Source organism: Vanessa cardui, chromosome 8, assembly GCF_905220365.1.
Source record: "Vanessa cardui chromosome 8, ilVanCard2.1, whole genome shotgun sequence".
NCBI classification, from domain to species: domain Eukaryota; kingdom Metazoa; phylum Arthropoda; class Insecta; order Lepidoptera; family Nymphalidae; genus Vanessa; species Vanessa cardui.
The window spans coordinates 7,734,305-7,758,751 of NC_061130.1; the positions used below are offsets into that span (position 1 = coordinate 7,734,305).

The 24,447-nt window shown below is 31.9% G+C and overlaps 1 protein-coding gene across 6 annotated transcripts in view; it reads left to right on the forward strand.

The window, feature by feature from the left end:
* Positions 1-24,447, forward strand: part of LOC124532061 (dachshund homolog 2) — a 128,322-nt gene that overhangs the window by 46,472 nt on the left and 57,403 nt on the right. For 4 of the 6 annotated variants that reach the window (XM_047106692.1, XM_047106693.1, XM_047106695.1 and 1 more), the window contains 3 exons: positions 6,320-6,459; positions 17,836-18,025; positions 20,274-20,333. In XM_047106692.1, the coding sequence (XP_046962648.1) occupies positions 6,320-6,459; positions 17,836-18,025; positions 20,274-20,333 (390 nt within the window). Of the gene's footprint in view, positions 1-31; positions 44-6,319; positions 6,460-17,835; positions 18,026-20,273; positions 20,334-24,447 lie in introns of all 6 variants that reach the window. The other 2 variants (XM_047106694.1, XM_047106696.1) reach the window with 2 other exon arrangements.

Consider the following 24,447-nt stretch of genomic DNA (forward strand, 5'->3'; position numbering starts at 1 on the left):
ATCAATAATGTTCGTTTCTCTTCTTCTCCAGGTACTTCTCAAGGTGAATAGGTATTATAATTTAATCAAGGAATGAATCTCTCGCTCCGACCGCGACCGGAACTCGTTTACAAAATAGAACAGCGCTTTTTATAACCGAAATCATTTATCATGTTTGCACTGAACCCAAGACAAACTGCTACTGCGTTTGAGTTTACCGTAGATAAGATTACGTGCGTTTGTTTTACCTCGTCTACCGATTCCTGAGCCATTTTTTAAGACAGAGCTTCGTTGTTTAGTGTAATATGGCCACGATGTTTCCGAGAGAGGTGTATCATGAAAAGGAAACGTCGTTTAAAGATATCCCTAGATGTTTTAAATGATTACAAAATGATAGTGAAATCATTTGATAGCATCAATCCTAGATCCTTAAATTATGTTATAGTGATGACGCTATGCCCGCATTCACAATTTCGTTATTAAGAAAATATTAGGTATACTCATCAATAGAATGACTTACATTGGAAATTAAACAAATTATACGTATTATAAAGGATCTAAAACGAAGTCGCAGCAACCAAATAGCTAATTTGTTAAACAGAATACCTTGTTTGTCAGTTAGAAAAATGACGTTATGTTTCGATGTATATATTGCAATTAAGCATAAAAATTTACTAATCGAAATAAGTATTCAATAAATATTAAGTTGATAAGAATCAACCATATCTATTGAAATACATAAATCTTTATTACATACAGCATACATATTATTTAAATTAACCTGAATGGTACTAAATTATTTTTATATATTTATAAACATTCCCATACGAATTATAGTGTATCGTGTAAATAAATCGGACGCTCGGGACTAAAAAAAATATATAAACAGATTATGTCTATTAGCTTGCCATCGGCTGTCAGCGTCTTGTATTTGGTCTTTTTACTTTTTTTAAACTTCTCTTGTTTGGGAAGGATGTTTACGCCACGTGAATGTTATGATTTAGTGTTAGTAATTGGTAGTGAGTGTGAACACGTCCACTAAGAGTCGAGAATAGTAACACGATTATAATAACAGAGAGTCCGCGTCTATTCATAGTTTGTATGAAGCTGCGATTGTTTGTACTCTTAATAACCGTGAGGCGCTAATATGGCTCTGTTTTTAGAATTCCAATACATAGTATATATTTTCTACTAATACTGTATCTACTAATATATGATAGTGAACATGTATATTTGTTAAATGGCCTATCTATCAAGGGTAGATCTGTCAGAAATATCTGGGGAGTCCTTTGTGGTTGCTATTTGATCAGTGACATGGGTAGTGAGTGATGAATATTGCCAAGCAAATATAACAAAAAGCAAAACTATCCGCGGTGTTAGTTTCACTGGGGCATGGGGTAGGGTTGATCGGAAAAAGTATAGCTTATAAATACGTATGCTTTGCTGTTTGATTTCTGCAAATGTTGATAAAATTATCAAATATTTGTCTTTTGACTCATTTAATCTACTTTTTCCGTATTAGACTATATCAGGCTTATATAAATAATTCAGATACTATTCTCTTAATGGATAAAAGGCGTTACACGTTTATTACGTCATAGCACACGGAGAGATTGTTGGCGTTTCTTGTGTACATCGCTTAAACGGAAAACTGAAGATTTTTTATATTCTCTTAAGAAATTTTCCATACAAATATTATAGTTTGACTAATTATCATTTTACTTTTATCTTATTGTATGTAATAATCCATATGAAAATAAATGTCAGTTATTTTAAATGTTTTTGTTTGACGAAATCTTTTGAAAACAGCAAGACTAAATAGATAAAATAATTTAATTAAATAGATATAAACTAGTAGCACTTGTAGTTTTTTAATCGATTATGTGACATTCGATTTATTCTCGAAGGATAATTGACAGTACGAATCTAAGTAGCTTGGTACACAATTTAGAATCTGTTCTATGAACTATGGGCGTGGTCAATGAGTATGAAAACTTATTATAAATCAATTTATAAAAATCGATTTATTTTTTATTATTTATCAAAACTTTTTTTTTTCATATTAATCAATCGTAAAGCGAATAAGGTTAATTCTTGAACCAGTGCATCCTTAAGTAAACGATCCTGAATTATATCAGCTATACATTGACATAAGTCGATAATGTTCTGCACTTTGCACGGCCATATAAATCGTTCGGAAATCGTTGAGTAATAAATCGAACGCTTTTTAATGGCAGTTTATCGGAGTGAGCTTTGGTGTTCAGATTACGGTGTGGTCTAAGTGGCGGCAAGGGGCACGCGTTCCTTATCTCTGTCCCTCGACACTTTCAATATTCGATTTCGTCGCTTTGTGTTTTGTTTGATTTTGCGCTCCCGAACGTTTGTTATTAGATATAAATATAAAATAATATAAATACATAAACGGCTATTTTCTTATTATGTTTTAGAAGCGTCGTATTTACTTTTTTTACATTTGTTTCAGTTGTACCTAAAATTAAATGTTTAGATAATATCAGTTGTACTAAAGTATGTTAATAAATTGTCAGGTATATACGAAAACTGTTGTGAAACTAAAAATATCAATAATCAATAAAAAAATGTACTACGGCCAAGTGAACCGTAGCACCTTGAAACCCAATATTCGATTACGTGGTAGTCATCGTTTTGTTTGATTTTTACGCTTCCAGCATTACTGGAGTAAGGTGTTAAAAATAAATTAGTTACAATTTTTGTGCGCGTCATTTTCCAATTTATTGTCGCTATTTTGGTATACATCTGTCGATGTGCGACCACCGGAAAGACTTTTTATTGAGGCATGAGTAAAATTTATTGTTCTAAATATCATGCCTGGTTTCTTTCATACTTTTAGTTTAATTATTAAACGTATTATATTATGACAGAGGTATTTTTAAATATTTCAATATATTATAAGTTATTTGTTAATATTATATATTTGTCGTAGCGACATAGTGCTTATGAGATATAGATGATGATATCCTTTATCAAAATGTCGCACCGAAACAAAATCGTCATGTTACCGAATCGCCCCACCTACCGAAAACGAGATACCACAATCCGAGCTAATGGAGTATCTCATAATGACGGTTGCTGACATAAAAATAAATAGGCGAGAGTCAGTTTCTGCGTAAGCCGATACTATGATAACAGCATCGCTCCCTCGATAATTGTCGAACTTGTCCGACGATATGAGACGGTTGTAGTATACCTCTGCAATTGCAAAGCCTGGTGATATAGCGGATCGTTTTGATATTGATTCCATTTAAGCAATTCTTTATTTAGAAATTCAAAATAAATTTAATTAAATTAGATATATAGAGATAGTAACTTTGGAGAGACCGATTAGATTATTTCTATAATAATTCCTTATCGAACGTTTTAAACAGTTAGTCACATTATCATAATCAGCCTTTTGATCCAATACATGCATCTTTCACTGTGTTTTCCTTCACCGCATATTACGAGTTAAATTATTATTAAAAAAAATTATTCACATAATGCAGTGCTGCTTTCCAAGCTTGAACCGACAATCTTCGGTAAAAGTTCACGTGATCCCCAACCATCTGCCTTAAGAATTGCTTTAAGTAAATATTTTATCATTGCGTTAAAAGATGAGTGAAGACTGAGGCTAGAAGTACAGACAATAAGTTTTATTTAATTTAGTCAAGTACTTAGTTTAATTGCACCAGATTAACTTTATAGTGAAAAATTAGCTGGATTTTTGATACTGATATATTTGATACTGACATATTTGATACTAACTCCTGAGACTATAAGATTATAAATTAATAGATGCATAATGTATAATTATAAAAAAGTAGATCAGTGTGGTCCCGACAGATATTGCCACCCAATCTCAACTTGTGGGTGTAGACTAATGGAAGTTTTGTTAAGCGTATCTATCATTTCGGTACCTCAACCACCAGCCTGGTAGCGGGGAATGTAACTACCAGCAAAAGCAGATTTTCGTCAGGCAGACGACCAGATGTAAAAATTACCGAATTCATACATTGTGCATCTACTCTGAGTAAATAAAATAAGGGGCAAGCTAATTAAAAAGCGTAAAATGGGTATCCACTATTATTATTCTTAAAATAAATTGAGAAAATACATATTATCTTCTTTCGGATAGTAATAGTCTAAGAATACTACTGTATAAATAATTATATTAATATAAAATACACCGTAACTCGTTGATTACATTTAACTCGCAGGTTTATATTTTGTCGAATGTAATAGGCTTAAGGGTAAAGATTTAGGTGACAAAGTTTATTGCGGCCAAGAATATACTGTACACTATTACTTGACCATAAATCACGGATGGGAAAACAATAAGCGTGAAATTGTGGAAACTGCGGACGATGTCTTACGGTATTAAATCTTAGGGGAGTGAAATAAATAAAAATAAATCTGGATCTACCCTCACGCGAGAACATGATTTATTATATAAATCCAGTAAAGAAACTTGCACAAGGAGACTTAGATACCGCCCCGTTTCGTTTTAATTGTTATTAATTAATTATTTTAGACACTTTTTATTGGTCACATGATACGTATTTATAGGGTAATTATTATAAAACTTTTCTGATAATTAATGGAAATGAAATGTTAGTAATGTTTTCCGTATAGCTTACAATGGTCTTTTAAATCACAGGTATCGGTACTGAGGTATTATACAATAGATAGTAAAAATTAAGATTAAGAAAGGTAAACTAAAAAAAATTCATTTAAACATAACATTAGAAACACTATTTATAAAACATATATTAGATATAGAAGAAAAATTTATAAGAAGACGATGCTAGCGATAGTTATACTAAGATCGTGTTATTTTTGAAGATGTTATTAAACGAATTACTTACGCGAATTATAACGTTCAATTACCAATAATCTAGTCAGCTAATTAAACAAAAATAAATTAATTAATGCTAGCAAATTTATCTTTGTTAAAAAAAAACACTTTATAATATTATTTTTTTGGTTCTGGTAAAAATTAAACCATTTTATTATCTATAACTTCTTAAACGTATTACGTTTTTCTTGGGACAGTCAGTAATGTTTTAGTTTATTTATAAATTTATTTTGGCAATATATATTTTAAAGAATATTATTACAGTAATTATAAAAGAATATTAAACGCCTTTCAATAAAAAGAAACGCAATAGAGGAATTACGTACAATGTATATTGTATGGGGAACTTTAGAACTTTAGTGTCATAGGATTTGAGATGGGAGTTCTTGCTTTCATTTATTCTGTATTGCACTATCAATGTTGCATAATTACATGTAGTTCGTTAAAACTGCACATTGTACAAGCTTTTACTTCGCTTCACCTGTTAGTATGTGTACAAAAACCCCTGCCCAAAAATTTTGTCTTTAAGATACCCAAACGTCAATTTAATACTAAGTTTAAATTGGTTTAAAATTTAGATTTGTTTTATTTTTGACGTTTTCATTACAAAGTGAGGATGAACAATTATAGGATGTAATTTTATAATAAAGCAAGTCGCAACACATAATTTTTAATATATCCTCACAGAAAATAAATCGTAAGTATGCGTATACAACACTTGGGTAGTGATTTTTATCTAATTTGATTAGCTATATACGTTTTTTTTTATTTTTTTTTTATGGTATAGGTTGGCGGACGAGCATATGGGCCATCTGATGGTAAGTGGTCACCATCGCCCATAGACATTAACGCTGTAAGAATTATTAACTATTCCTTACATCGTCAAAGTGCCACCAACCTTGGGAACTAAGATGTTATGTCCCTTGTGCCTGTAGTTACACTGGCTCACTCACCCTTCAGACCGGAACACAACAATACTGAGTACTGTTGTTTGGCGGTAGAATAACTGATGAGTGGGTGGTACCTACCCAGACGGGCTTGCACAAAGCCCTACCTACATACGTATAATATTAGCATCCTTCTAAGAAATATAAACAATGTAATCTAGTTTAAAATGAATTAATTGGTTAATTGTTATTTTAAATTTGAATATCGAATCAAAAATTGCGAGTTCCAATCCTGCGGGCTTAGACTAAAGCGTTTGATTGAAGTCGAAGTGATTTCTATCATTCGTATATTCATATACCTTTGGTCTCAAGGTATTTAACACTAATGTAATTTCTTTATGTCTCTGTGTTTCCTAAAAGCGAAATTTAACTTGTCTAGACCCGCTGATATTGGTTTGAAAAATATTTTCTATGTGAATTCAGAACTCTTGATTTTATTACACTTCAATTTAAACTTGTAATAACTCATTTTTAGTGTAAGTGCATCGTCATAAACGGCAGTAACGTGCTACTATGTCCGCAGCTCCAGACCGGGTCGACCACCGAAGCGCGCGTCGGGCGTTGGTCTCTCGCTTGCTGCGACGCAGTTCCCTGGGCACCCATTCAAGAAGCACCGACTTGAGAACGGGGATTACTCACCTTATGAAAACGGACACATGAGTGGTAAGTACACGATATAATGTATGGATAAACTATTTAGGAAAACATCATCATACCTTACAATTCTCCGATGTTACTAGAATTCCAAGAAATAAAATAATAATAATCACATGCAATTACAATCAAGACGTTAAATATCCGACTTATAATATAAATCAAAGCAAGTGATAGCCTGACATGTGATAACATCGAATTGGGTCTCTAGATAGTCCGGATAGGCGCCGGATATAAAGCCCCGCTTCTCGGGTGGCGTGCTCCTCATTTCATATACAAATTACACAAATACAAAATTATCCCAACACAAACGGAGAAAAGGGAATAAAGTGATTAAATAGAGCTCAGCGCAAGACGGCTGGCAATCAATCATTTTTGTCGCTTAGACCTTTGTTGATTATTTTGTCTTTCATCTCGTTTGTACCTGCGAGTTGTGTGAGTTCCGTCTCGCTCCGGCTTGAAGTGTCGTGCCAGACAAGGGAGCAATTACATTCGTGATCTTGCATAAGCGACACTTGCTTATCGCGCACTGCCGCATTTGACTTTGAGTGCAGTTTGTTCGCTTTTTTCCCTAAATTTGCAATTCGAAACGCTCTCATAAGTTCGATAGCATTGTTTTGTGTATTTTTTTATTGTTCCCGTTCTACGTACAATTTTAAAATTCTAAATTCTGTGGTTTAAATACATCTTTAATAATAATGATGATACAAAAATATATATACTATAACAACAATATGTACTCTATATTTGTAAATTTAATCTATATTTTATCATAACACGAGCCCATATTTAACCAATATTATTTTGACGAGTCATTGACAGTGGTTTGTAGTTGATGAAACCCACACACTGATTAAATGTCTTGGAGCTAAGACACACATACGTAGATTTATTAACACATACATACACTCGGTTCGTCAGATAAATGTCAATGTTTAAATGAGTGAGTGAGGTGGCGGGTGGCCCATTTTCACCCCGTGAAATAATAGGATACGAAAATATCCGAGGCAGAATATAATCCTCCTAGGAAGGTTGAACGGAATGGAAATAGGAATATGAAATGCGTGGAAGGGACGTCGGCCCACGTGCGTCCATGAAAGGGTTGATGTTTATCTTTTGGTGATAAATCAAAATTGATGCTTATTTCATCTCGCTTAATTTTAATTTCGAGTATGTGTTATGGCAACAACATGATTAGTTTTATCAAAACCTGCCTACCATTTCATGAAGATAAAATTTAGACATGAAAAGACAATCGACCAGATTAGAAATCCTTATTAAAAAAAATTTAAATTTGTAACATTAAAATAATTCGTTTACAATTTTCGGAATTACATTCATTTCGACGACTATATAAGTATGAAGTATAAAAAATTAAAACGGTAATAACTTGGTTATATATATGAATACAGACGTATTTATGTTTCATAATTATTCTGTGACAGCCCTATTATTAGGGAAACTGGTATGAAAATGATGTGTTGATAATAATTAAAGGTTTCGTACGATGTCGCTTCGATTCGGATGTTATATAAACGGGGGGATAATGTAAGGCATTATAACATTACGTAGGGGTATAAAGCTTTACATTCTGATTGAATTCTGCGACTGAAATTAAGTAAGGATTTGCCTGTTTATGTTAAGGGAGAGGGATATGACGGATCAGTCAATTTGCGAGCGTTGTCTGTTAACGCCTTTGTTCTTGATTGTGTGCCGTGATTGTAACGAGTTATACACAATAACATAATTGTCATTAATAATAACATGGAAATCTTGACTGAACGTTGTGGATTCAAAGCCTAACAGGCGCCACTGTATTTCTACGTTCTTTTTAATTATTACATTTCATCTCCCGCTTAGCAGCGAAGGAATCTACATGTGTTAGATGAAAATACTATCACATGTTTATTTATCAAGCCGTATCGAAACAGCGTGGTATTATAAGCTTAAATCTCTATGGAAAAGGAAACTATTTAATACAAAAACTCTCACTCTTAAACAACTGCAATAATAATGTCATGTTTTCTTTAATTATATATAAGTACGTATCCGCAATAACTTGAGTAATAATTTACATACAATTAGCAGTCTTGCAAATATTTTTCAAAAAAACCTCTCACGCAATGTAACATTTATCGTATTGTTAATAACCAATTTACTCAACGAACTACAATTGAAAGTTAATGTAATTACATTTTATCCCCACACACATAATGCTGCGCATCGTACAATTGTAGGAATTCAACACTTTAATGATTAAAACATTAAGTGGCAATTGCAAGCAATCAAACAAATTACAGATGGATAAGGAAACAGTAACAATAACCGCGGAGACAATTAAACGCCGAAGTGAGGTGGAACACAGGTGTTTCGACCAAAGACTAGAGAGAGCGTTGCAAATGGTATAGGTACACTATAAGTATCAAAGTGTCTTGATGTACCAGTCCAAACACACACATTTTTGAAAATCTTTATAATGCTAATATTTCCTGATTGTAGTGGATGTATAGTTAACGATTCGACATTCGAAAAAATTTACAGAGTACCTTGTAATCCTAACCTTCTAAGAGTGTGTACGAGACTCGATATTAATACTTTTTCAACTTGCAAGCACAAAAAATACAGCGATAAAGTATGAAAAGAGAGCGATATGGACTAAACTTTATAAAAAAAAAAAATGATTAAACAAATTCAAAATAATATAATTAATTCGATTTCAACACGAGCAATGTCGCGGGAGGAGTTCATTCGTGTGAAATATTCAAACGCAATACTAGTTCGTATGTAATTATTGAGAATTATACAAGTTAGTTGAATGCATCGACTAAGTAGCAAAATGAGTAGTTGTGTGAGTTTGTTGCTTCGGTTCCTGTGAAAATAGTTTGATGGTATGATTACGGTTGCATAAACTTTGATGCATAATCAAAATGAACTATAGCAGAATATAAATAGTTAAATATATATCTAATAATTTAGCTTTTACTTTCTTTGAAAAAGGTAATCGTAGAGGCCAAAAATTCTTGGTGCCATTTTTGATAAGTCCTGCTCTTAGATGATGATAGCTAGCCACTGAAGCCATTAGTGATCCACGGAGATAAATACAACGGTAAAATATGCGATTACTGTGATTCTATTCGAGTACAGCTAGTTTATTTTTTAAGTCTGACAGGTAGGTGGGCTGTCAAATGGACCACCAGTACTAAGCCACCACTATCTATATATTGGTGCTTTGAAAAATACTAATCATTCATCATATCACAAATGTTGGTAATTATACGTGCTATAAAAGACATTTTGTAACTGTAATTACACTGTCTTACTCACCTTTTCAAACTTGATTGTCCAATTTTGAAATAGTTGTAGAAAATTGGTTTAAAATAAATTTTTATTTTAAAAAGTAAGTAATCATTTAATGAACATATCCATTAAAATATATTATATTCTGCAATATAAATGACAGTTAGTATCTACAGTGAAAATATAGACATTTAAATCATAATAAATGATATAACATAAATTATAAAAAAAAAAAATTGTATTTCTATGCATACATACATACATACATTTATTTTAACCCATAGCAATTTTTTTTTTTTTAATTAAACTCCTCACTATCTAAATAAGACAGATTAAAGATAATATTTTTAAATAGGGGTTTAAATAAGTTATAACACTTTTTTTTTCAAAGGAAAAAAAATGTTTAGAAAATTAATCTTTCCTACGTTTAATGTGTAAAAATACTAAACTTTGTCCAGAGTTATCAGTCAATCCATACTATGTTGCCTGATGATCTTTTTGATTGATGATCGTTTGATTTATTTCTATCTCAACAAGGTATCTATAGCCTGTCCAAGAAGGAGTAGATATATACAAATCTTAGATTCACATGTTATTCCAAGTGATTTGCTAACGGCTCTGCTATATTATGTACAACAAACAGTTCTTGTTTAATACAACTTTATGTACAAAACAACACTATTCCACTTAACTACTAATATGCAATTTAATTTTCCTTCCAAGTTCATATAACAATTTTGCAACCATATAAGTATTATATTTTATTTCAGTACCATTCCAATATCGACGCTCAATAACGTGAAATGAGTGATGAGCCGTATCGGTTAATTTTTTTTGACACCAAAATTAACGGAGACAATCGTTTCTTTAAAAAAATACAATTACGATATTCTATTCCAATAAATCTAATGTGGTTATAAATAATTTCTTTTGTCTATAACTGTTCCTGAGAAGTAGAATCAGTTTTTTTCCGCAGTAGCAATAAACATTTCTTGCCCGTCATTACGAACATCAGCGCAACCTATTTCCATACTAACATTAGCAATAAACTGTTTAATTCCCATCGTTTTGTTTGTGGTGTGGAACGAGGTTTACAATTAAAATGCTGTTTTGCCATCCACTTACGGCATTACTCACACCTCGCAGTCATCATGGCGCATTCATTTTGTTTTTTGCTCGAGTAAAAGCATAACGATGGAATTTCTTTTAATTAACAATACCGGCGTATTTTGAATGTCGGCGCCGGTAAACTTTTAATTCATGATTGTTCGTGTTTTTTATTAAATTTTTACATTCTGTAAGATAATTGAAATCTTAAAAAATATGTTTACTGTGATTTATAAAACAAATATTAAAAAATAACTGGTATTATTATTGTAACTAATCCTCTTGTAAAAAATATTTACAAGATAAAAAAATCTAAAATTCATTATGAGATCTTTTGTCTAATTTTGGTTTAAAACTGAAGTTAAATCAACGTAAGAACTTCGTCCACAAATATGTGAATATAATTCCGTTTTAAAGAACCAACCCAACCACAGCGCCACCTTATCGGTCCACATTGTGGTTATTTTTTTGTAACGAAACCAACATATTGTGAATGTAAGTATTTTAGTCCATAAGTATAGGTCAGTTAATAGCTATAGCGGCACCTACATATAATTACCCGTAATATCTATATCAAAATAGGTTTTCTATTTCTGTCTGTTCAAAACACCTTCGCATCTAGTCATAGTAATAAGACAATAATTTACAGCATAAATATTGAATGAAAATTTTACCCAAAGTGAATTCAAACATATAACCCCTTGTTAATAACAAAACCAAGTCTAATAGCTAAAACTATTTTACTCGTGGCATTAATAAACCAAAATCGATCAAGTTAAAATGAAATTATAGGTTATGTCGTAACTCAGTGCGTTTGTATCCGCTCAGCGACAGTAATAACACTGTATTAATTCATCCGAGCAACTGCCTAACAGCCTGTCAGAGATATCGATGCAGATAAATTTGACAATCGAAAATGATTGTTTATAATCAGTACCTGCAATATGTGGCGAAGAAGTTCAACGATACATAAAATTATAATTTTGATTTAGTAATTAAAGAAGGTGTTTTGTAAACAAAATGTTTTTAAGAATAACAAAATTTTATGGAAGTCTATATTACATGGTCCTCAGTACAGAAAAGGAATAAGAACTTGGTATTAGATGTGAGAAAAAATGAGAATATTTATTGAGACGAGATAAGTCCATAGTCTATTATTGATTAAACTATTTATAGATATATCTACTTTCTAGTCCCCAACTATTCCTTCGCCTTCCATCATTTTCTGTTTCTTCGTTTCTCCGCCTCAATTTTCTCAGCTTCCTCGATACTATATACTTCCCTTTATTGATGATCTCCTTGATATAAATTGTATAATGCGACTATATTGCTATTTTTTCAAAGAAATGACGAATCGATTATCATAAAAACTCAATCAAGTTCTAGTGACACAATTATGCGTTAAGTAAAACCGGTCGTATGACGTTATTATTTCTTATCGAGATAAAGACAAAAATTGATCAACGTGCAAATTATTTATCTAGATTTCTTAAGATTTGGTGGTGTGCCAAAGTTTGGAACGATATTTCTTTTTAAAAATTATGACAGCCATCTTTATTTTAAACTCATGTAGTTATTTATTATTGTATGTTAAAGAGTCAACTAAATAACTCTTAAAGCCAAAAAAAACAATTGTTATACAAAAAGTGACAGTAACATTTAATATTAACAGATATCAAAAATAGATGTAAAAAATGTACAATTTGATAATTCGGTAGCAGCAGCTGTTATTAACCACGGATATAATCCCTCTTTTGTGCATAGATATTAATAAAATATACTTCGATTTCGTATCTTTGATACTTGTGTTACAATGGAGTAGTCTCCTTTGTAAAAGTTTACGGATGAGTAGCTCTCAACAAGTTCTAGGTCGATTCGATTGAAAGTCGGAACTTACGTCATTCTTTGCAATACCCATTACTTATTTGTAAGTCTGAATAACTTGTAACAATACCAAAACAAGATCCCGAATGAATCTTGATATTTCGACAGGCATTGAGTCATAACATTAAATGGAATTGTAATAATAGCGAGACATACAAATATCACTAACTTTGTTTTTATTTTGAAATGGAAATATATCTTGTATAAATACATCGCATAAAACACCCTAAGAACTCATAAGAATCTTCCATCACTAAAACTCACATAATAACAAATATGACACATACTAATCCCGGCCCATATATTTATCCGGGATAAAACTGTATCCCGGTCAATTTACGAGTAATTAACTCTGACCCTCTTTCACGCTACAGAGGGAGAAGTTTTATTCCGCTCGTAGAAATAGCCTCGAATTGCGTTAAAGTTGTATACTAGTGTCTTCCATAAGAACTATAATCCGTTAACGAGATTTAGGTTAGTCAATTAAATTTAGTTTTTAAAAAGTATTGTATTCGGTGTATAATTAAAGTAGGACAGAAATTAAAATAATGTTATATTTTGATAAAATATGTCTGTCTGAAAAAGGCTGTCATTATTTTTTTCTCCTTAAAAATATTTTAGATATATATTCTTTGAGGAACATTATGTTCACAAGAACAAACTACATTTACGAATATTACTCTTAGAACTGTTGAAGTAATGTTAACTCGATCATTTACAAATTTATCATGTACCAGTATTTTTAATAGTTACTAACATCCGTTCCTTTATTTTATAATGTTTACGCAACGATTCAGACCAAGACTTCCTTAAAAATATTACTTTATTACTGAGGGTAAAGTGAAATTACATTACAGTGATGTTTCATTCCGAGTCGTGTACAAGACGTCGCTTTTCTTCAACCTATAACTTCTCAAATTGCCGTCGTAAGTGAGGGACGCGGATTAGCGCGTGCTAGGGCAAATATTTTATTACAGTCCAAATCTCCAGCCCTCAACGTTTTATTGTTCATAAGGCTCGTCCGAGCCAAATGAAAGAGTTTATGGCAAACACATAAGTCTGACGGTGTTGCAACTAAGATAAGTTTTTCCCCGATTTTGTAGAAAATTGGTCTTTTAGCTTAATTAAGTAATTTATCACTAAGTAAATATCGTTAACTTAAATTGCATTATGTAAATATTAGTGTAATGAAATAAAATTAAATTCTTATTTTAAAATAATGTTAATACTTAAGCGTGCGTTTGTAAGTTAATTTTAAAAAAAAATTGCGAATTCAATACCAAATAAATGTTTTGTCACACAGCATTTAATGTATGGACATTAATAGTCTTGGATCAGGTAACACTGTCTGGTTCGTCTTGTTGACTCAAGTTATTGGCAGTCCACATTTTGCCGGCTATTGTGTATTACTGTTATTGATTGTACTTCGCACGTGACTTGTGTTGATGATAATAGCTTGTATCTCCTACAGGCGTTTCTTGTAACGCGTATTGACATTAAGGGTAGCTTTATAAAATGTATATTTGCCAAATTATAATGTAAAATAAATAAATTGAGTTCCAATAAAACTAAATAGATTAAAGAGTACCAGTCACTAACTTCCGTTCCATAGTAATTGTTTTAAAATAATATATATTATACGACGCTTATGCAAGCGACAAGCTGCGATTTATCCACTAAATTGCAGACAATTATTTCGCCCAATCGTATATGCCATTGGTGCACTGACCGTACAATTATGTGTTTATTGTAAACGCTACGATTGCCGGCCGCCTGTAATTTTCTTTTAATTCGCCTTGTTTTGTATCATTTCGAGTTTCTTTTGCCGTTTTTGTTTTGAGATCTGTTGGATTCAGTGATATCGCCTCGGAGCGATCATTTACTTTTTGGAAAATATAATTTTATTAATGCAAATCAGTATGGAACGAAAACTTGTAACTTTAATAGCTTACTCCATTTCATAACAATTATGCTCTTTTTTTAGAATCATTCGTAAAAGTAAAATCAATATAACATTATTCTAATCAGACAGTATGCATTATCTTATACGAAATATTATGATCAACAAATTAAGACAATACAAGCATCACTTACAAATGAAATATATATAAATAGTGATGTAATTATTAGACCATAGAGATATGGAATTTGCTTTAATTGTACGATATCCAAGTTAATAGTAAAGTGAATATATCGAACAAGTTTGAAACTGTCGATTTCACTAAAAGCTATTTAGAATCATTAAAAACAATTAAGTTATAATTTAGCATTGTATGTTAAATGAGTTTGAACAATAATAGTTATACACTTTGGTCAACTACATTGTTAGCCAAAGCGCTCGCTCGTCTCGCTTTACAGCCAACCATTTATACCGCACTCATTCGATTATTTCGTAATCTCTCTCGTAATAAAACTCAATGGTTATTATCTCCGGACTTGAAATTTTTTTTACACTACAGCTTGTTCTAAACCTAATTAATATTCCTGTTCACTTCGCACTTTGATTAAGTTATGTGAAACAGATTAAATGTTTCTGCTTGGACGCTATAAAAGTCAAACAAACAAGACTATTAAAAGCAGACGGAACGAAAAGTTTTTTTACTACGTAAAAAACATAGTCCTTAAATTTTGTGGTTATGATTGCCTTTATCCCAACCTCCTTTAAACATATAAGTGATATAATTGAGGTTTCGATTCTATCGATTCTAATTTTAAATAATGGTCGGTAATTTAGTTCGATCATTTGTCGAGGACAGTCCGTCGGTATTCGATCAATAAATCGTTGAAAATCGTTATAATAACGGCTCTAAATCGACGTTTCATTTCTTTAAATGCCTGATCAGTGGATTCGCTTAATAATAGTTATAATCATAATCGATGAACATTTTGTTGGTTTCGATGGAATGTCTTCAAATGCGATTAATTTTTTTATCCAAATACTTAATACTTATGGGTGGTAAGTATTCGATTATAAATTAAGATAATGAAATTATACGTAATTATATGAATGGATTTATAAGTCAATAAGCATGACGTAATAAAATAGTCTATTAAATCATACAAATAAATATAAAATACCATTAAAATATCACAAATTATTAATAAAATTAATTACATATAATGTTTTTCGGTTTTTGTAATATCATTAGAAGGAGTCAAATAATTAAATATATAAATGAGAAAGAGAGTGTATGGAAGGGTTATTGTAACCGCAGGTTATTACGAGATTTAACACGTATTTAGTTAATTAGTAAGTGCGGTTGACCGGCGCGGTTGACCAGTTGTTGGGTTCTTATACTTTAGGGATTTGTAAATACGATTTTTGGTACACTAACCTAATTGTGGTTATGTGTTAACCTTTTATTTATATCATATATCACAACTTTCTAATTTCTATAGTTATAGTAAAAATAGTATTTCTACTTTTGTTAATTTTAAAGTATGTTGTGCGGTAATAATAAAAAAATGCAGTAAATTAATTAGATACTATTAATTATAATTATTTTCTACTCAAATTAATTTCTGGAATCTTTATAAAACTTTTTTAATAAAAAAATCGGGATTTTTTCGCCAGTTCTTACCTTCCAAATTGAAAGATTTTTTTTCATTTGTCTTGAAAAGTGACTGCAAGACTTAATGATGCCTACATAATTATGAATTTAGATAGGGATGTCAAAAATCAATATAAATGAAACATGTCTTGTTTAGAAGTCGCTGGATAGCGATGAAACAATTTTCAGAAATAACGATTTAATAACTACTTCAACCTTGTTATTTTAGTAAAAACAAAAACAACTAGCTCGTAAAACTCAAAGCTAACATCAAGTACATTAAATGCGGTGTATGGCTGAGAAGATAACAGGCGGTAACTAAGTAAATAGAGCCGGTCAATTAATTCAGGGTCCATTGGTCATAATGTTTGTTACAATCTAACTTTGTATTATTATTATTGTGGATTAGAGACTTTTAACAGGCCTTTATATCATTCAATAACAAAATACTTACTTATAATATTTATGTAATGAAAAAAACAACTTTTTAATTTATTTGTACTCATTGAAATCCTAATGGTGATGAGATTATGATAGTAGCGTGATCTGAGAGGTTTCGGTTCCAATTTTGTTTTACCGATTTACTCAATTTAGTTAAAACCCTAGTTTTCATTCTTATTATTTTTACAGCCATATTTTATTGATTTTGTATCTGATTAGAATTTAAATCGTAGTTTCATATGATTTATGATTTTAACATAAAACTAGTTGGGATTTGAGAATCATTTAAACAAACTTATAAGTAATTCGGTATTTACAAATGTATATGCTATTGCGTAAATTCAAAGGAACTTTACTAGTGTAGGAAGAGATATGGAAATACAGTGATTTATAAATGTTAACAATTTGTGAATGTTTTCAAATATAACTGATCCCTAATCATGTAACAAAGCGAACACATATTAAATACTCAGCAATCCTAAAATCCTTTGTAGAGCGTACAATGGAAAAGGGTGTTTTCCTTAACGGTCCAAACGTTAATTCGTGTTTAATTCGACACCTTGTTAATTGTTTCCGACACCCCAGTCCGTTTGGTGACCTCTGGGGGGGGGTATGGACATCCAAAGACCACCCGATACCGACTACCCCATAGGGGGTCATTTTAAGAATATTTGCCTTCCACCCCCATGTTTACACGGGTTGTTTGTGGTACCCAGAAAACAATAGTCTCGAAATTCATTGCTCATTTTATTATTGTTGATACGCCGTTTTACGGGCGATTCGATTATTGGAACGAGTAATTAAATGATAATACCGGGTATTAATTGGATTTTACCTGAGTAGGTTCGCGATTACATTTAAGTGCTATGCTATTTATTATAAGGAATTGAAAACGGGAATTACAATTTATGCCGCGCCCAAATTTTCATAAACCCTTTATTGGGTATAAGCTTAATCAATATTTAAAATTTATAATGATTTCAATTATAAGATATTTAACAAACAAATTACATTTAACTTCTATTCAGGACAAAACGACATGTTTCATCAATATTTAATAATAGCTACTTACTGAATTTTATTGTAGTTCATTACCTTGTTGCAGAAATGGCTCGAATGGACAAGTCACCACTTTTGGCTAATGGCTACAATGCACCACCCACACACCTGGGACCAATGGGCTTCATGCACCAACATGCACTCATGTCCCCTGGCATGCCTCATCACGGTGTACCGAGACCTGACGGCTCTATCATTAAAGGTCAACCAATGCACAACATGGAAGCACTCGCGAGGTAAGACATCGTTTTTACCAATTTATAATAAATACTATACCATAACATATTTGTATTAACAAATTAAACAAATTGTCCTTACTTCTACTTAATATATTAATATTAAGTAGAAGTAAGGACAATTTGTTTTGTACAAGTATGACTCAATTAATTTGAACAACTCGTAAGCAAAAAGATTATTATCACGTTAGATTGTTTGAGAAGTGTGAATATACTGTTAAAAAATAAAGTGCAAATGAAGATTTGTATTTCGAATGTAGTCAAAACACCTATACATATATTTCTTATTACGTTAATAAAATAAATTATATGGCTTTAAGTTGATAATCGTGGTATTTCAGATACACATTACATCTTAAGCGCTTAGAGACTTATAACGCCATCTAGCGACGCATTTGGACAATATCTTGAACAGTTTTTTTTAAATAAATTATCTGCTATAATTAATCTGTATAGAGACAATCTATATATAAGCTGATGCATTTTGAATACGTAATAAAACGTCAAATAAACAAATACAGCTTACAGCGGATATTGGTCGCGTAAAACTGCGGCTTCCCAAACATGGTATGAGCTGGTATTAATTCTGTATTATGTACCATTTTCCCACATGGACTATCATTGAGGTCTAGGACGTAATTTATGATGGAATTGACTTCGTTTATTTTCATTTTATTTATTGAAAAATTAAAGGTTAGCTTTATAATAATATATTTGCTTATTTATATGGCCGAGGCCAATATTGGTTTTTCTGAATATCAGACCGTGTCCAGTTAACCACAATATTCCTTTCCCATAAGACTCACAGTAAGGGAACGTAAAGTGTATGTTTGTTTGGCCTTACAATTTTGCACTATAATATCTCCTACTTAGATTGACGTGTAAGATCAGCTTGCAAAGTCGGCGTAGCTGAAATCCGGTCAGTAGTATATTATTATTATGAAGATTATATTTATATAAAAGTTCAAACGCATTTTAAACATTATGAATAAAACGTCATAAAAATAAAAATAGCAGAAAAATAATTATAAGTGTCAATTATATTAATCGATTAAATAAGTTAAAAATATTTCCATACTTAATATATCATATGTGACGTGCTAAAACAATTATAGTTAATTAAGTCATAATGAGCTTATATACATAAGTTAATGAAAAAGAAGCCTATAAGCGGGTCACAAGTGATACAGGTTAAATGACTGAGTTAATCCAATAAGAAAAGTACAAACACTGAGTGCCCTCACTTCCGCCCGAAGACCCGCAGTGCTCACTTGACTTGACTTACCCCAAGCTTACCCCACTGTCTTACTGCCACCCAAGTGATTCAACTACAAGTACAATAACCTACAAAAGTATTACATCCGCTAACAGATATGCCATATGAATGTTGCGTTACATTATTATGTCTGTTCAGTACATAATGATATAACGCAATATTGGTAGGATTTTTGATTAACGAGGACCAATGCTACATGGAATTTGACGATCAGAAATGTAATATTACAGGGCATTGTTGAACTGATAAAGATACCAAATGTCTTACTCCTGGATATATTTATACCATCTTAATCTAAGGATAACATCGCATACTATACCGTAAATAAAATTACATTTTTGCGAATCGATAAAAAAAACCTTTATTGTAAAAAGTTAAATGTAATAATTTTAGGAAAAATTAAGATTTGATAACTTTTTTACGCAGTCAGTATGTACTCTTAAAACGAGTCTGAAGTATTTACGGAGCTTCTGAAGGGACAAAAGTATGCTTCAGTATAAGATGAGAATGAACGAGCCCTTACCAGAACCCTTTAACTATTGTAAGAAGTATTCCCTCGAAGAAAAGTTTAATGAAAACAAAGTGCTAAAGTAATTGAGAAACAATTTCGACGATCACGCATGAGTTGTTACGACACAAATATAAGCGATTGTTTTAAAAACATAATTAATTTCTTCGACCCCTCGCTCAGCCTAACGGAACATTTAATATCGAGTGCTCATAATTATTCCTTTTAAATTCAAACCCTTTTTTATTAGCAAATTTTATTCTTAAATACTTGAGAACAATTTGTTGCAAGTTTTGTCTTTCTAGAGGACTTATTGGTTTCAGAAAGTCTCTTGTAATAAAAATCGTTGTTTTATATTAATAAGGAGAAACGCTGTCAGTGTTTTTTGCTTTACTCCTTTTATTTTATATTTAATTTAACATGTTTTATGTTTATTTTTCTTATTATGTTCCCTTTGTCTGCAGATCTGGTATTTGGGAGAACTGTAGAGCGGCTTACGAGGACATCGTTAAACATCTAGAAAGGTAAGCCAGTTATTTTATTTTTTTTCATTATTATAATTTCAATTATTTCGTAATCTTATTCGTCCTTTCAATTATTAAAACAGAATTGAGTTCATTCAGAGCTTGGACGGCAATTAATTAAATACAAAATCGTTTTTAATTTAAACAGCTTGAAAATGACACAGGGGAGTGTGAAATTAGAGAAGACAATTAGATTGGTGGATCGGGTGTATTTTTAACAAATGACCGCTCGGCGGCTTCGCCGGCACGGGGCGCGAACAATTCATCAAACTCATTCTGGGCTAATCTCGATGCGAGGAAAATGCGGCTCTCATGTAAATTGGGCCGATTCGAGGGCCAATGGTTAGGGGAAACGCTTTTCTTTTCCTGCTTAATGGATGGTGATTGATCGGCGGGCTCGAACGATACTAGCGGTTTTGACTTCATTTTCAAGTGCCGATTAAGTGCATCGATTTTGATTTGAACCTTTAGTATACAAATATACCCGTATCAATTTTTTACATTAATCTTTTCGACGAATACTTAACATTTTATTTATCATAAATATATAAATAATACGAACGGTTATCTTTTTAAATATGTTCGATTAAAAAAGTTCTTATATTTACATATAAATAAAAAGGTAATAAGAGGTTATATATTTTTTAATTTTCGAAGTCCTAAAAGTCTAGGCTTATTTATATAATATATTGCGCTAATTAATCCTCTAGATTTGAAAATAAAACGTATCCATGGTCCATGCGAGTTGGGTAGAATTACAGTCGGACAGCCAGCCTTGTACCGATGTGTCACTGTCAGCCGCGATCGCCCGCCACGGGTATAGGATTAAGGCTGTTTTAAAAGAAATTACTTGGTAATTTTTGGGTTGCCTATCTATTGTGCGATTTGTTATACATTTTGAACAATCTAAAATTTTTACTCCGACACAAATACTGCTTTAAGCTCACGGTATACGGTAATAGAAAACAAAAAGTATACAATTATGTCGCGCTTTACTGGTCAAGGCTTACTTTACTATTTCCTAACGTATTGAAAATTAGCAAATGAGAATTATTTAACTTTTTTTTGAATACATCTTTTAGTAAATTTTATAGCAATTTATATACACGAATTAAATCATTGAGGTTAATATTATAGGCATTCAAAAATCGTAAGATAACCTGAATATGTCAAATGAGAATCTGCCACTTTGTATCCGATTTGGAGTGTGCCAGAGTAAGCTCCTAATCTTAATCCTAGAAGAAGACCTCACAGATACTTTTACTGTCACATTGATATCAATAAATTATAACGAATAAAGAAACTTACAAAACTTATAGATATATATAAAAAATGGGTATATGTATAAACATAAAGAAACGAAATTCAAGAAAAATATTTAAATGGAATATATGTAAGTTAAAGGTTCAGATGACGCACATCTTATAATTCTGATATTGACATTTATAACAAGCTACAATGTTTATTAATATCGAGGTCCTTGGTTTATCGGCTCGGTTCGTTTGATTCGCGCATGCGCCGACCGGTTCTCGATCCTAAGTCCAATTAATTGACAGGATTATCTCTGATTTAATATAATTCGTAGTTACTGTTTGTAGGTACTGTTTGTTTTGCATTTTTCAAGTGCACTCAGCCGTGATTATTAGACTCTTTATGAACAGTTTTGTATTTGTTCATTTTAATTGATATAGAATGGAATAAGGAATTATTATTTGATATTGCTTGTCTTAAATAATAAAACGCGTTTTACATGATTCCGTTTGATTAAATAAGAGTTTAATGTACAGTAAATTGGAGAATAGTTGATGCTGAGTTTTGATCTACCCCGATGTGTATCGTCCATAATTCCATTTTCTCGTTCATCTTAGAGACTTTATTTATTTACCGATTACAAGATAAATTATGAAAAACACATTTCTAATTTCGTTTAATATACTATAATTCTTGGCTATTATTTGAATGTGCAACATTCGGTTAACTAAGTCGAATGTTCACCACACAAATGTGGCTTCACCCGATTTAGTATTGTGTCTTTTTGTATAAAGAGAGAAAGAGAGAGATGGAATAAAATTGCGAAAACAGTTAAATTAAACGTATCCGAATCTGCAGTAAATCAAACGACGACTCAATTAACAGTCAACAAATCGTTGGGATCTATGCATTGGTCCGGTTTAATTCCGTTTCGGATCGAATTAGCTGCGATTAATCGGCGTACGGCGGGTTAAGCCGGCAGAGCCGGGTAGCCGGGAGCCGGGACAGCCGGCAGAGCTGAGGGCATACGCTGCACACATCGCTCTGACGTCGATCGTTATTCACCGAGCCCCTTGCTCTGGAAAGATACCTTTGTTTGTTTATCCCTAATTATAGTTATCAACCAACTTTTTTATTTATAATATGACTTTATTCTTTCTCATAGTCAAAAAAGTAATTTTATTTATCAATTTTAGTCTTCTACTTTGTTATCAGATAATCATTGCAATTAAATTAATGTTGACCGATCTGATTACTGATTTTTCATCCTATACGAATAAAAGTATATTTTATCTAGCTTTCATTAGTAGTTTATTTTCTATTAAGATAAATAGGAAGCAATAGGAAACTCAAACGAATCAGAAGCGATGTCTGATTTGTTTGAATTCATACAACATTTTATTTTTTTATTAGCTCGTAGTAGAAAATGTCAAGAATCGCGACGGTAACATTTGCGTGATTGAATCCTCTACCATTAATTTCAACGAAGATCAAACGAAGACCGAGGGTGATATTTATCAAGGATATTGCGAATTATTTTAATCAAATCAAATTCCCTTCGTTGTAAACAAATGCTTTTGATTAATGAGACGCGCGACAGAGCTTCGTCGCTGTGATAAAACACCCGAGGAAAAGACAAAATTAATGGTCATAAAATGAACTCTTGTATCCGAGAGATAAAGATGCTGAATGCTTCGGATCTTCAATAATTTTTCCACGCTTCTATTTGAAGGATGATACCGAAGATCGCATCTGGTGACTGTACATTTATGTCATGATTTCGTTTGAGATCATTTTCGCGCGTTTACAGCCAAAGTTTCAGCAGAGTTATTTAGATTGTCATGACGCGGAGTCATTAATAATAGCGACTTTTGATTTTCAGTTGGCTAGTATGCGTAGGGAGTTGCGTAAAGGGTGCCGAGTCATGGCAGTCAGCCCTCTGAATACCTTCCGAGATTGTCACCGATGCGGTCGTACTGGCATTTTACGTAGCTCTTTGTACTTTGCCCTTTTATGGCTGAAACTATTCGGGTAGTTCCGATGGTGAACCGAACTATTTATTGCGTTTGCTTTGATATTTCTGGCTTGATGTTTATCTGTATGGAATTTGTAATTTCAACAATACTAGCTATTTGAATGCATTATTCAATTAGTATCCTATTTATCTAATTTCGTACATTCTCAAACTATATTGATAATACGAAAATATTACGCAATAATAAAAAAATAACCCTACCAAATAAAAAGCAAAACAGAGATAGCATTAAGGTTTTATATTATAACCAGGGAGCGTCTAACATTGTTATAGCGTAAGTTGCAACGTCAGCCTATATTAATCTGGATCCGGCTCCTGACAGCACAAGTCAAATTTCTCATCAAAAATAAGAATTAATGGCGAACAGCATTAATCATTAGCTCGCAAACAGCACGAGGTGTCCGTATCCCATTATTTTGCATTACTAATGATATGTACACAGCGATAAGGGATGCTTTATAAAAACCTCTGAGGTATCAACTTTCTTCATCGATTTTGTGTAAGCTCGCTAATGTTTCATTATTTTGTGATGGCGTGGAATTTGTTTTTATTCGAATAATTTGAATTGAAACTTTGACGCCATAGTCCTTGTGAAAATAGTGAAATACGCAGCCTCGGAATGCTAATTTGAAATTAGGATTAAATTTTATGCGGAAGCGCGTACAAATTGTAGAAGATTTATTACTCAGGTGTCACTCTGAAATGATTTAGCAAAATGTTGCTATATTTTAGATTTTCGTATTGATTATCGTTTATTTTTAATATAGTTTGGAATTAATAAGCTATATTCGGTAGATATTTTAAAAACGTCATATACTTAACGAAGTG